Source organism: Lepisosteus platostomus, chromosome 8, assembly GCF_059453375.1.
Source record: "Lepisosteus platostomus isolate fLepPlt1 chromosome 8, fLepPlt1.hap1, whole genome shotgun sequence".
Classification (NCBI taxonomy): domain Eukaryota; kingdom Metazoa; phylum Chordata; class Actinopteri; order Semionotiformes; family Lepisosteidae; genus Lepisosteus; species Lepisosteus platostomus.
The window spans coordinates 20,655,720-20,668,163 of record NC_142618.1 but is presented as its reverse complement, the minus strand read 5'-3'; the positions used below and the strand labels follow the sequence as shown (position 1 = coordinate 20,668,163).

The window sequence follows — 12,444 nt, the reverse complement described above, 5'->3', positions numbered from 1 at the left end:
CTATACAGTAATTAAGAGAAACCATTTGCTTGAAGTGAGGTTTATAGATTTATTAGAAGTGCCCCAAATATGCTACATTAAAGCTATACAGGAACAATTAAATTTAACATTTAGCATTTTTGCATCTTCAACTTGGAAAAAGACTGTTACAAAATGAAGCATCTGATTCATTTGACATTCTTTATGCCCCAGATGTCCTTACATTATCCATCTTCAGGAATTTCCATCTTTACACGTCAGAAAAAGGCCGTTTCTGAAACTAGACAAAATGTTCTTACCAACACAACAGGAAGTGTTACTATAAGTCACAGATGAAGAAATTGTGTAAGGTTTGTTTGCATAACATTTTGATTATAAGGTCTCTCAGGCCAGTCCCTTGTCTTCCATACCATGTCCGTACAAGTCAATTACTGTATGTCATAGGTACCTACAGTACCAACATTTTAGTGCTGTGTGAGCTACAAAGTTTCAGACAATGATGGAAAGAGTTCAAAAGAGTGAGGAAAAAAAAATCTGGACAGAAAAGTAGGTCATACAAAAAATATTAAGCTTAAAAACTGATTGAAACAAAGGGATGTAATTCAGGTATTCAAAACAAAAAGGCAGTAGGAAATTTAGGTGAATGTGCCTCAAATACAGTTCATGGCAGGTCAGAAACCAAGTTGCACTTTGTGATTGAAATTAATGTTATTTAATGGGAAAAAACCCTACAATTATACACATTGATACTCTTTGGAGAAGAGTGTAACCAGAGTGTGAACAGAGAAGAACATATACATATGCAACAATGTTGATACATTTTGAAGGGTCATTTCCTTAAGAAAATTTACAGTAGATGCACAAGTTTTCTTTCAAACCAAGTCTTACACAAACAGTAAGATAAAGGAATGATGCAGCTGCTGCCAATGCACTGGGCAAAAACAAAAGTGAAATGCTCACACTTGCAGAAAACAGCACAGTGATTACAAGGCTTGCAGCGTCCCCTGCTGGAGAAAAGCATACATGACAAGCACCAGGAGGTTAGAACAGCAGAACACAAAATTAAGACGATCAGAATTTTAAAATGATTTCAATAAGAAACCATCTTAAAAAAAAAAAGATAAATTCTGGGTAAATCAAAGGTTGGATTATTTTCAAATGACAATCTAATAGAAAAATTTGAAAGTTAAAGCTTTAGGTTTATGTTTACAATGTGAACCTTTGAAAGTATGTGAACCAATAAGGCTCCCATGATCCAGCTGTTACAAAATGTAGGTTTTATACCGGTGAAACAAAGTACTGTATATTACATCAAGTCTGCCTATGCAGACTCAGACTCCAATGTAATATCCACATTTGTCTTATCAAGATTGCTAACTGAAACCACTTGAGAAATAATTTATAATACCAGACATTGGCAATATCACCATCTTTAGGAGTCTTTATTTTTATTCAGAAAAAACAAACTCAATAAAGTAGATTGGTTAATAATATTGGTTTGACTGCACCAGGTTGTGATTATTTTAAACTACCCTATCAACAAATTTAATTTGAATTACATTTTCCACAATTCTTCTCAATGGCTCATCATTTAAATTACTGGTCATTGTAGCTAAGATAAACTGCTGTTAAAGTATTTTCCCCCACATAAAGGCGCCCAACTATTATAAACACTCCATTAAACAGCATCCTCCTCTGGTTATGCTATCAAGTTAAGTAATTGTATCCTTTAATAATGACCTTAAGATACAGCATAATGTTATGTAAAGAATGGTATTTTTACCCTCTAAAAGTGTTCAGAATGATTACTTGCTGTAATACTGGCTGTAGCTGGGTATTCACTTCAACACAAATATTTTTCCTAATGGTGCTATAGACATTGTGGTCATGGTAAGGCCTCCCCTTAACCTGGTGATTAAGAATAAAAAAGAGCAATAATAAGACAGTAATGCTGTTACATATGTGACAGACTAAATTATGTCCTTCCTTCTCTTGCCTTTCGAAGAAGGCAGGTCGACAAAAATATTTGCACATACAGGAAAGATACCAGCGATCACTGTAATCTTTCTGCCATTATCTTTCCATTTATTTGAACACAGAGACTAATATTTTAATAAATTATATATTTTGCACAAGTCAATACATTCTAGCATTTCAATAACCAAAAAGAAGCTTTTTATTTTCATTTCTCAGTGTTTATTTTTCTAATTTTCTTTATCACAAAAGAAAGTCTTCAAAATGCAGACTAGTATCTTTCTGTATATAAACTGTACACAAAAGCAAGGCACTATACATTGTTTGAATTATATAGAAAGAATGTATTTCTTTTCTCTGAATTCCATGCCTTTAAAAATACATTTTCTTTGAGCTTAGCACCTGAAAGATTACAGAGGACACAATGTGTTACCTGTTGATAACAGCAAATATTTCAGAATGCATAAAAAAAAGAATGTGGCATGTATTTCCATTTTAATACAAGCATTTTTTCCTAATCAACATATGACACAAACCCTTCAAAGTGAATACATTGTATTTTTTTCTATAAGGTGTTTATATAAATATAGATTCTGTATAATGCACAAACACACACAAAGTAACACCTTATGAAGAGAACCATATCAAAATTCATAGGCAGTATGTGTCCAAGTGATATCTTGCATCCGTCATAGGGACAGCTGCTTATTTTAAGTGCATGTAAGGACTATGCATACAAAAGCATTGCCTGATCTGAACCTGACAAATCCACTCAAGAAATAATATTGAGGGTTCTCCTAAACATAATATTGGGAAAACAAAAACGCTACAACAGGCAAGTACACCAGAATCCTTGATCATTTCATTTCTTCCTAGATCTCCAAGGGACGTGGGGAGAGACTCCTCGCGCCCGCTGGTCCGAAGGGTGAATAAAGTGATCTCAGTGGCAGGTCCAGTACAATCACTCATCAGATCTGCATTCTGCCTAAAACAGGCCTTTGGCTTTCTTCAAGTTCACCTGCTTCCAGCCTGGCAGTGCATCAAACTCCTCTCTTGTCAATTCTAACGCAGTCTGAAAAAACATTTTATTACATGTATTAAGATGAAGCCAGCACATGGTGAAGAACAGCTTATTTGTGGATGATAAAATTTTTCCCCAACCTTGCAACCCCTAGCCTCCACAGATTTAGAAATCAATTTTATTAAACATTCCTCACATGCGCACTATGTACAGTACGTACTATGGTGTTATTTCTACAGGGTTCTTTTGATATAGCAAGTGGTGGAATACTTCTGATTTAAAAGGTGAATCAGACTGTAAAAGTGCTTAGAAAGTATCAGCTCAAAACAACAAATTTCCGTCCAACTTTCTAACATTCCAAATCCTGCTAAAAATACAGAAGACTTGCATGTTGTAGTCAAATGTAGAGCCCAATATGTAAGGAAATTTGCTGTTTAGCGAGATGGCTCAATATTTACAGTAGCTGCCACGTGAGGAAGGCTTAATCCCTTGAACTTCCTGGTCACTAAACGGATTCAAGACCAACAGTATTTGTTGGGAGACATTACAAGTGAGAAGACAAAGGGTACCATGCTTGTGCTGGAAATGTCAAATAGAGCATCAGCTGAGTTTATGAAAGAACCTTTGAAATTGTAAAAAGGTGTGTGAACATAATACACTATTTCAAAAAGCAATATACAGTCAAAAAAGTTCAAAATTCAAAGTTTTGTGTAAAAGTAGTGAGTCATAGACCCGTGCACATTTAGACACTTCATTTCTTTGCTTGAGAAAAGTGGCAAAGTGGCTGAGATACACAAGCACAGGACATTGTTCTGGCCAGTGTGAGAGAAAGCTGAGGAGCCCTGTCATTTCTGAAAAAAGTGAAGACGCTGTGAGCCACCAGTGTGCACGTGCATGGCACTCACCTTCCCAGAAGCCCCTACACCCTAGAAGTGAAGTGAACAGTTAACCTTGGTTTCATTTTTTTAAAACAACATTCTGACAGGTTAGGTCTTCCCTGCCTAGCCTGACAGCTTCGGTAATTCTTACCCTTATGTAACCTCTAGTGTATCAAGACTACCCAGGAATAAAGAAAAGCTCAAGAGTAATTCCAGAACAGATTACTGTGCATTCCAAATCACCACGTCTCCAAATTGTGCTAAATTCAGGGCATTTCCACCACACAATACACCTTTTCTGATGGTCACCTTATGAACAGCAAGAACTCCCCCCCTGATTAGGAAGAACTGAATATCTACTCGGTTTACTACAAATCCGTGCTACATCAGCGCATCAAAGCTTAAATGCTTAAACGTGCTTCTGCAGAAGCTGTCAGTAAGCAAAAGTACACTTCGTCCGCTAGCCCATTAATTTGTATGGGATATGGGATCAATCTTCCTTTGATAGTTTGATTCATTTTGGAATACAATTTAGACTGAAGTCTCAAATTCTCCATTAAACTGAAATGATTGATACCGTTTCACAAAGCATTGTTGCAGCTTATCAGTATGGTACTGTATACTGTACTTATTCATTAAGACAAAGAGGCACATATAAAGGAAGTGTTAATTATGGTGGAACAACTACAGATTTCTTAACATATTACATACTTTGATGCGCTCAAGATTTTAAAATAAACTCTTACAACTCCCACCTCACTGCAATATCTCAAAGATTTAAGCAATCTTTGGAGTCATATCAAATCCAGCAAACTGACTTTCTGGCATCAGTCCTGAGCACCCTTCTATTCGTTAACCTGTTTTTTTACTTCTTTTAAAATCGGCAGAAAACAAAGATTTTGATTTTTAAAATATCTTGTTAATTTAAACGGAGGGGAAAAAATGAAAAATAAAATCGCCCCATTTGTTTCCTTGACTTTAAATCATTATTAAATCGGCGGATGAAAACATTTGGACAAAACGGAAGCAGGACAAGAAAAATAAACTCCTCCTGAAACCGGGCAGGCAAGTCCCTTGCCACCGGCCAGCTGCGTGGCAGAGCAGGAGGAGAGGACGGCCCCTCACCTCAAAGTCTTCGTCGGACAGGTAGATCTCCAGCTTGAGGGGGTCCACTCCCTCGGGGAGGGGTCTGGCCTGCAGCTCAGCCAGGGGGTACGTGGTCTGACAGAGGCGCGCCAGCACATCCTCCACCAGGATGATCTGATTGGACACCTCTGCCTCCTGTGAAGTCGGAAAGGGCTCATCATGTGATTCATGGGCTCACAACATTGTGCAGAACCAGTCTATCAAAATGCCTAAATGAATTACAACATACCACACAAAGTCACATGGTAATTATGTACGTATATTATCACTTTTATTTCCCTCAGCTTACACCCGAAGAAGGCTCCACAGCCAAAACGTTGCGTTTTCTTTCTTCTCTTTTCAAAATGGAATAAACCTATTACGTGTTCCTATTCTCACTTATGCTTCTTACCGAATACAATCTTGAATAAAGATTGCTAATAGCCTTTGTTTAAATGTAAAAGGAAATTTTTACTTATTTTATTAATCTCCTTTGATCATACTTAGATAATCACAGCGGGGTCTCGACATTTGCAAGGGTCCAGTGAAGAGAACCATCCCGAATAGCCAACCAAGTTCACCCTATACTACAGGGATCTCAATTTCTACACTTTATAGTATGTATGGTTAAACGACATAAGCAACCCTCCCTTATATGATAAAGGAAGTACTGAAGTGGCCTTACTTTAACATATACTGTATAACACTAACCTACTAAAAGAATAGTAATCACAAACTTATTGTATTCAGCTGAAACAAACACGAATTCCCCCCTCTGTGTCCAGCATGTACTCTCTGCCTCGATGGTTAAGATATCCCATTGTAATGATAGGAGCAGTGAACCCGTCATTCCCCTGCTCCAGACACGGAACCGAGAGAGTTCCTCACAACACAAAAACGAGACCACATTGAGATGCAGACGCTGGGTAGTGGGTAATTGGGCAAGGGACAGGCAGAGGATCGCTCACTGGCTAGAGGTCCTCCCACAATCTTAAGTCTTCTAGATCCTGAACTTCACCTGTTTTATCCCACTCTTCTTTTCTTCCATACAAGACACCTTCAGCTAGACTGAATCTCAAATGGGTACATTTTTTAATAAATCTGTAGATGTTGAGACCCTACTGTATCTCTAAATCTTTCTAAATTCTAAGATTTCTCAAATTCAGTAAGGTAGCATGGGCAATAATAAATACTGTACATGGTGTGTACAGGGGCACAATACTAATGCTAATAGTAATAGAACATGGCTTATATCTGCCCGTGCTCTGGGCCAGGGAAGTGGAAACTGTGCTTACCCTCTCGGTGATCTCGGCGATGTCCTCCCGGTGCTCCCAGCTGGGGAACATGTTCGTGAAGGTGAGGGGCTCCAGCCCTGCGTGGATCAGGTACGATTTGGGGGGCTTCTTCTCTTTCTTTTCTAAAAGAGGTAAAAACCAAAAAGTTTCCACATCACTTCCTAAACACCTTATATTAATAATTTATTCAGAAGATATGTCAGCCTAAACAATTTCTGAGAGATGATGGGGCGAACTAACCTACTGGATTTCATCTTACCCAAAGGACCGAGCACAAAAAGGTTTTACCATTTTGCTCAGGATGGCATGAATATCAATGCCATAAATTCCAAAGGGATGGGATCAAGTCAGGAGCAGTCATGGACAGGGCTTATGCTGAAATAATAATGGTAAGACATACAGTAGATTCCCTTAAGTACCTAACCACCCCATTCCTATAGCTTTGTTAAAAAGAATACTAAAGTGTTTTAAAAGGAAAAAATGCAATGCTTCTAAAAAAAAAAGTATTCACTGGAAGAAATTAACTACTGTATACTGAGGAAAACTGTGGCAACACCAGTGAAGATTAAAGTCCACATATTTCTGATGGCTCTTGATTAAGCTGGTGGCATAGTTTAAGAGCCTCCAAACTCAATGCCCCATACCTTCCATATGGAGTGTTTCAGAATGCTTTGGTTTTGGCTGCCTTATTAATCAATACGATTCCTGCACAACAGCCCCACATAGTGCACGGTGGCTGATCTCGTTTCAGCTTACACTGGGCAGAGGCACTCAACAGGCCCATCTGTTATCGTAGTTTGTCCTTTCATTCGAATCCCTGACTAATACGGGCTGCGAGATGACATGCCAGCCTTACTCCCACAGAAAAACCAGGGTCCAAACGCCACATTGCACAAGAAAATTCCATCAGCATATAATGATTCTTTCTGGTGTTTCTAGTTTAGCACTTCACATTTTAAACTTATTTAACAACTATGATAAAAACGAATATACAGTTACTCAATGCATTCATCACATTACCTGCGATTCCAATTTAATTTCTTCTACTTAGAACATATTAATTTTCTTGTAATTCATTTCGCTTGGAGAAGCACAGATTGTGCCACAGATATGGGTTGTCCGGCAGTGCCTGAAGTAAGACATCTCTAACTTTGCCCCTCTTGCACAGTACCTCTGCAGTACTGCAGCACAGTCTCCATAGCACACTTCCTGTCGGCATCCCAGCGGATCCGGGCCGAGCCGGTGTTCTCGCTGTCCTGGGGCCACCAGCCCTGCCACAGGTACACTTCGTGATGATTGTCAACCAGGAACAGGGCTGGAGCACAAATGGAACAAAGGGCAGGAGCAGAATGAGCAAGCTCCAGCAAAGTTACTCTCCACTCAGTACAGCCCTCCACTAAGAGGAGTCAGTCAAAATACAATTTGATCTTACAAACAAGAGAGTCTCTCAGGCCATCTAGCTCATTTGGTTTTCATTAGTCAAGGATCTCATCCTGCCAGTTTTTGAATAAAGAAACCAACCCCGAAGATCGATGTTGTAAGTCCAAATACAGCAAGAAGAAGAGTCTCCAGGAACAAGTCTCACCACAGTGCACCTGATGAGAAGTATAGTAGCTCTGTACCACTACAACAAAAATTCAACAGCCTCTGAAGAGAATTTCTATATACCCCTGCTGTGACAGGCTTTCCAGATCCCACTTTACCCCGTGAGGAGCTAGAGAGGCGCAGTACCTGGTTGTGGGGCAGTGTAGAGGTCCTCCTGCAGGAAGGGCAGAGAGTTCACCAGCTCTGGCTCTCTGGCAGGGTAAAAAAACTCAGTAGCAACAAACTCCCCCGAGGAGCTGCTCAACTGGAACAGTCGTGGTGTAAAGTTGAATTTACCCGGATCTGAAAAAAAGTCGCATCACAAACCATTTTGATCGTATTGTACCATGCACCAGTAAACAAACAAAAAACAACCAAAGACTATATACTGTACGTTGAAGATTGATCAAAACATTAAGAAGTTTGCCTGGGGTATTAATCATAAAAGTATTAATGAGCATTCAGCTATGCTGCCGAAGTTAGCATTCACCAGTCCAACCATCCACCTTTTTTAAAGTTGTAACCACCAGTTTTTAATTCAATGCTCGGCAGCTTTAGAAATGTGAAATCCCTGCCATCCCCCATCTTTGTATCAGAATGAGCAAGGCCAAGATGGCCTTACAGGGGCACATTTAAGCCATGTTTCTCAACCGTTTCTTTTCATACTTCAGGCAGCCTGCTTACTGCAGAGCTAAGAGAGAAAATGGAGGGAGAATGCATGTGACACCTGAAGAATAACCTTGGCTGACTTTAATTCCGTCCAAAACCAGAGAGAAACAGAGGTGTCGTTTGGGAAATTTCAATGTGCCATCAACTTCTTCACACAAGAGAAACCACATCAAGCACCATCTGGCCCAAACTACTGAGCAGAGGCCTGTTTGAGCTACTGCAAATGGGAGGCAGACAGGCGACTGAGCTAAAATCACCACTTCAGTTCAGCTTTTAAGATCAGTGATACCTTGCAACATGCAGTCGTATGCTTTGCGATCTCGTCTTCCAAGTGCTTCCCAGAAACCAACAGGCTCTGACCCCTCGTCACACTCGTGTATGGTCACTTTACTGCTACTGTGCAACCCAGCTTCTAACGGACATCTGCAAACACAGGTCACAGGATGAGCCTATATTGTTTTATATTAGCTATTAAAATGTTTGTACATAAAACTAATACTAAATATCTTGTCGCATTGTTCTGCATCTGTCAAGTGTTGCATTTCTTTGAGTTCGATCACAATGAGAACAGCAATGAAGATGAGGACATTAGCAAGTTAGAAGACAAAACAAAGGGCAGTTCTACAACAATTTTTCAAACATTTCCTTCTGCTCAAACAGCAGAACTCACTGTTCTTTTATCTTGTTGGCTGCAGTCCTCCCCACTTCTTTGGTGTGGGGCTGAGCCTTGCATCCGTGCCAAAGATAGATAACGGCTCTGTTTATGTTGAGGAGGATCATGGATGTCCGGGAACGCAGGCTGCTACAGTGACATGCCACCTCCAGCAAATTACCCTCCACCGGGATCTCTCCTCGTACACAGTACAACCGCCAGTCATCTGCCGGAATACAACGGCACCGTCAAAACCGTGCTTTCTTGCACACCAGCACAACCAGTAATATACACTGCAGGCTGCCACATTGTCCTTTACTCAGAAGTCTCTGGAGCTACACATTTAGCATTTTCCTTCTAAAGTACAAAGGACATGCAATACTACAAAAGTAAAGAATGCCATTGAAGGTATTACATAACTAGACAGGTTGAAACGGATCACTTGGCTGTATTAGGAAAATGTACGGGAAGGCATTAAAATAAAAGTCAGCAGATAATCTAAACAAACCAACAGAAATCTTATTGTGCATCCTGAAGCCCTTAATTTCCTGAGAGGAACTCGTGGAAAATTATAGTCATGAAGCTATTGTGTGGAGAATTCATGCACAGCAGGAGAGCAAAATTAAACAAAGGATGCAGAAGCTTCACATTTGAAGTTCATCGTGTGATTAAAACATTTACAAGGCTAAACCTTCTGTTTTTAAATGCACATACAGTAGATACGCATGTACTGTACAGACCAGCAGGCCTACCCTGGCCATAGAGAGCCGGAAGTATGGTTTATACAGTAGGTCACTTAACTCGTGAGCATCTAAATACAGTACAATTTCATTTTCACCATCTAAGCAGGTTATGAAAATACCAATGCCATGCAGCTCTTATGGACACTTGTTGGCCATTCCTCACCAAACATTAGCAGACTAAATCGCTCCAAACTCATAAGTGTTTAAAACTGATGATTTATGGGTGACCTGTGAGACTTGCAAGACTGGTACTATGGCCAGTAAAGAGCTATATTACTATACTATAACTTCAAACATTATGTTCACATTAACTTTGCTTTTAAACCTACTGCGTCATTTGGGGCAGGTTTAGTGAAGGCAAACCACACTAGAAGCTATACAAAGCCACAAATTCACAGATCTATAGATTCTGACTTGGAGGTAATGGATATCCCAATGGATAGCCCAAAATAGAAAAATAAGGAATACAGTTTTGCAAGCATTTCAATTCTTTCAACCAAGATAAACCATGTAATGTGAAAGTAAAAATTAAGTAAGAGATCAAAAGCACATTAGGAATCATACCTGACAATTTTAGACTATTTACTTTAAGTAAACCAAGATTCAGCAGTAAAGCCATAATTAGATTACAACCATCAAGACACTGATAGGAAATGTCAAGCCAGAAAACATAACTTTATTGACAATGTTTTTGTTTGTATTCCACACCCATTTCCCGCTGTTCGGAGAATTTCCACAAATTCATCGATGTAAAACAATACCCCCAAGTAAAAAAAACAAGTCAGTTCAACACGAACAATGCTTACTTTGCGTATTTTCTTCTTCCTCTTCCCTCTTCCCAGAATGCACAATCATCCCACCGCTGAAGCACTGCAGGAAACAAGGGGGCTCTTTGCCCTGCTGCACCTGGACCTGAGGGTTGAGCAGGAGGCAGATACACGGGAGGAAACTCAGTGAAGGGAAGACATTCAATACATGACACACACTTGAAACAGCACAGATTGGACAGAAAATAAAAAAACAAAAAACAAAAAGTGCAATGGGCTGATTTTCTCTAGTCCTGTCCATCAGTAAATTGTGATATGACCACTATATTTTAGCGTCAGTTATTATGCATGACAAAATATATTTCAACACTGTATAATCGCAGGAACGCTTAATGAACACAAGGATTTCATACCAGAAAAGCACAAACTAAGAGTGATCCTAGGCATTTACCGAAAGGCACGGGGGGGTCTCGAAACCACTATTACAAGGCTAAGAGGGGACGTTACCTGAGCTCCCCTCTCCTCATCCAGCTCCACGGTCATCAGTGCGGACGTGCCCTTCTCGCTCACGGTGGAGTTGCGGCCCTGCCAGAAGAAGTAGGCACACTTCTCTTTTCCTGCTGCGGCGCTTCGCACCTGCTCTGGGTTCTGCCTCTTCCCCACTGCAACAACAGCCCCGCCTTGCAGTTTTACACAGGTCTTTACGGAGCATCAGATACTGGACGATCCACAATTAGTGGCATCGTCTCACTACCGATGCAATACTACTGTCCAAATGCACAGTAACAAATGATGCTCATTAGCTTAAAATTTCTTGTATTAGATACCATACCAAGGTGAAAATTAAGGTATAACGCGTTTAATTTAGCTCTTTAACTCCTTTTCTGCTCTCCATCTGAGCCATAAGAAAGAAGATAATCAATTTGCTGACTGAAATTCAATTGCAGGAAGACATTTGCCCATAGCTAGATCTTAAAGTGGTCTGGATGTGACAGAACACCAAACAGCGTGCACCTAAAACATGAATAAACATACTGGGATGGGGCTGTTCTTGACATGTTTTTGTTTGTAGAACTTTCTTTGCCTGACTCTACTAGCATTCACTGAGCAGCACAGAATTTTACTTCAGTTACTGGCAGAAAGGGAAAAAGACAGCCTCCCTCAGTCTGTATCAGTGTTGGTTCAACATCCCATGGCGACTGCACAGAAGTCAGCACTGCACACATTTAAATGCCATAAATAGAGATATCAGGCTGATCACGGCTGTTATACCAAACCCTTTCTGCCTCCATCTATCAAAGTTAGTGTTTTATAACTTACTTGTAGTGTTTACTGCAATTTGTAGTGTTACTCTTCACCACTAGTGCCTTTTGCAGCAAAACGAACTATAAACCAACCTTCTCACAACAAAGTTCAGAATGTATTACCCAGTAAAGTTTACTTTTTGGATAAATATTAGTTGAACAAAAAGTAAAGAAAGCCTTCCCCTGCTTCATGTCAAATCTGGATGTGGTATTTGTAAAAAAACGCTCTAACAATTTGGTCATGGCACATTCTGGAAAGCAAGAACATGGTCAATAACACCGATTTCCTCACTACTTCACATGAACAACTCGGTTGATCTTCTCCTTGTATTCCCAAACAAAAAAGGAGTTAGTGAGTCTGAACTCAAACAGTAATCATTCCCTTAGCATTACTTTATAAATCTGTTAGGCCAGAACAATTCACAAACAATGAACATATTTTGTCCAGGAGAC

The 12,444-nt window shown here is 39.8% G+C and overlaps 1 protein-coding gene across 28 annotated transcripts in view; it reads right to left on the bottom strand.

The window, feature by feature from the left end:
• Nucleotides 1-668: 668 nt before the first annotated feature.
• svila (supervillin a) overlaps nt 669-12,444 on the bottom strand; it is a 119,154-nt gene continuing 107,378 nt past the window's right edge. For 16 of the 28 annotated variants that reach the window (XM_088642856.1, XM_088642855.1, XM_088642857.1 and 13 more), the window contains 10 exons: nt 11,195-11,349; nt 10,727-10,832; nt 9,196-9,403; nt 8,815-8,948; nt 8,004-8,159; nt 7,423-7,587; nt 6,273-6,394; nt 4,978-5,133; nt 3,880-3,900; nt 669-3,025 (listed from right to left, as the gene is read on the bottom strand). In XM_088642856.1, the coding sequence (XP_088498982.1) occupies nt 2,939-3,025; nt 3,880-3,900; nt 4,978-5,133; nt 6,273-6,394; nt 7,423-7,587; nt 8,004-8,159; nt 8,815-8,948; nt 9,196-9,403; nt 10,727-10,832; nt 11,195-11,349 (1,310 nt within the window). In that variant the 3' untranslated portion in view covers nt 669-2,938. The remainder of the gene's footprint in view (nt 3,026-3,879; nt 3,901-4,977; nt 5,134-6,272; nt 6,395-7,422; nt 7,588-8,003; nt 8,160-8,814; nt 8,949-9,195; nt 9,404-10,726; nt 10,833-11,194; nt 11,350-12,444) is intronic. The other 12 variants (XM_088642843.1, XM_088642845.1, XM_088642862.1 and 9 more) reach the window with 3 other exon arrangements.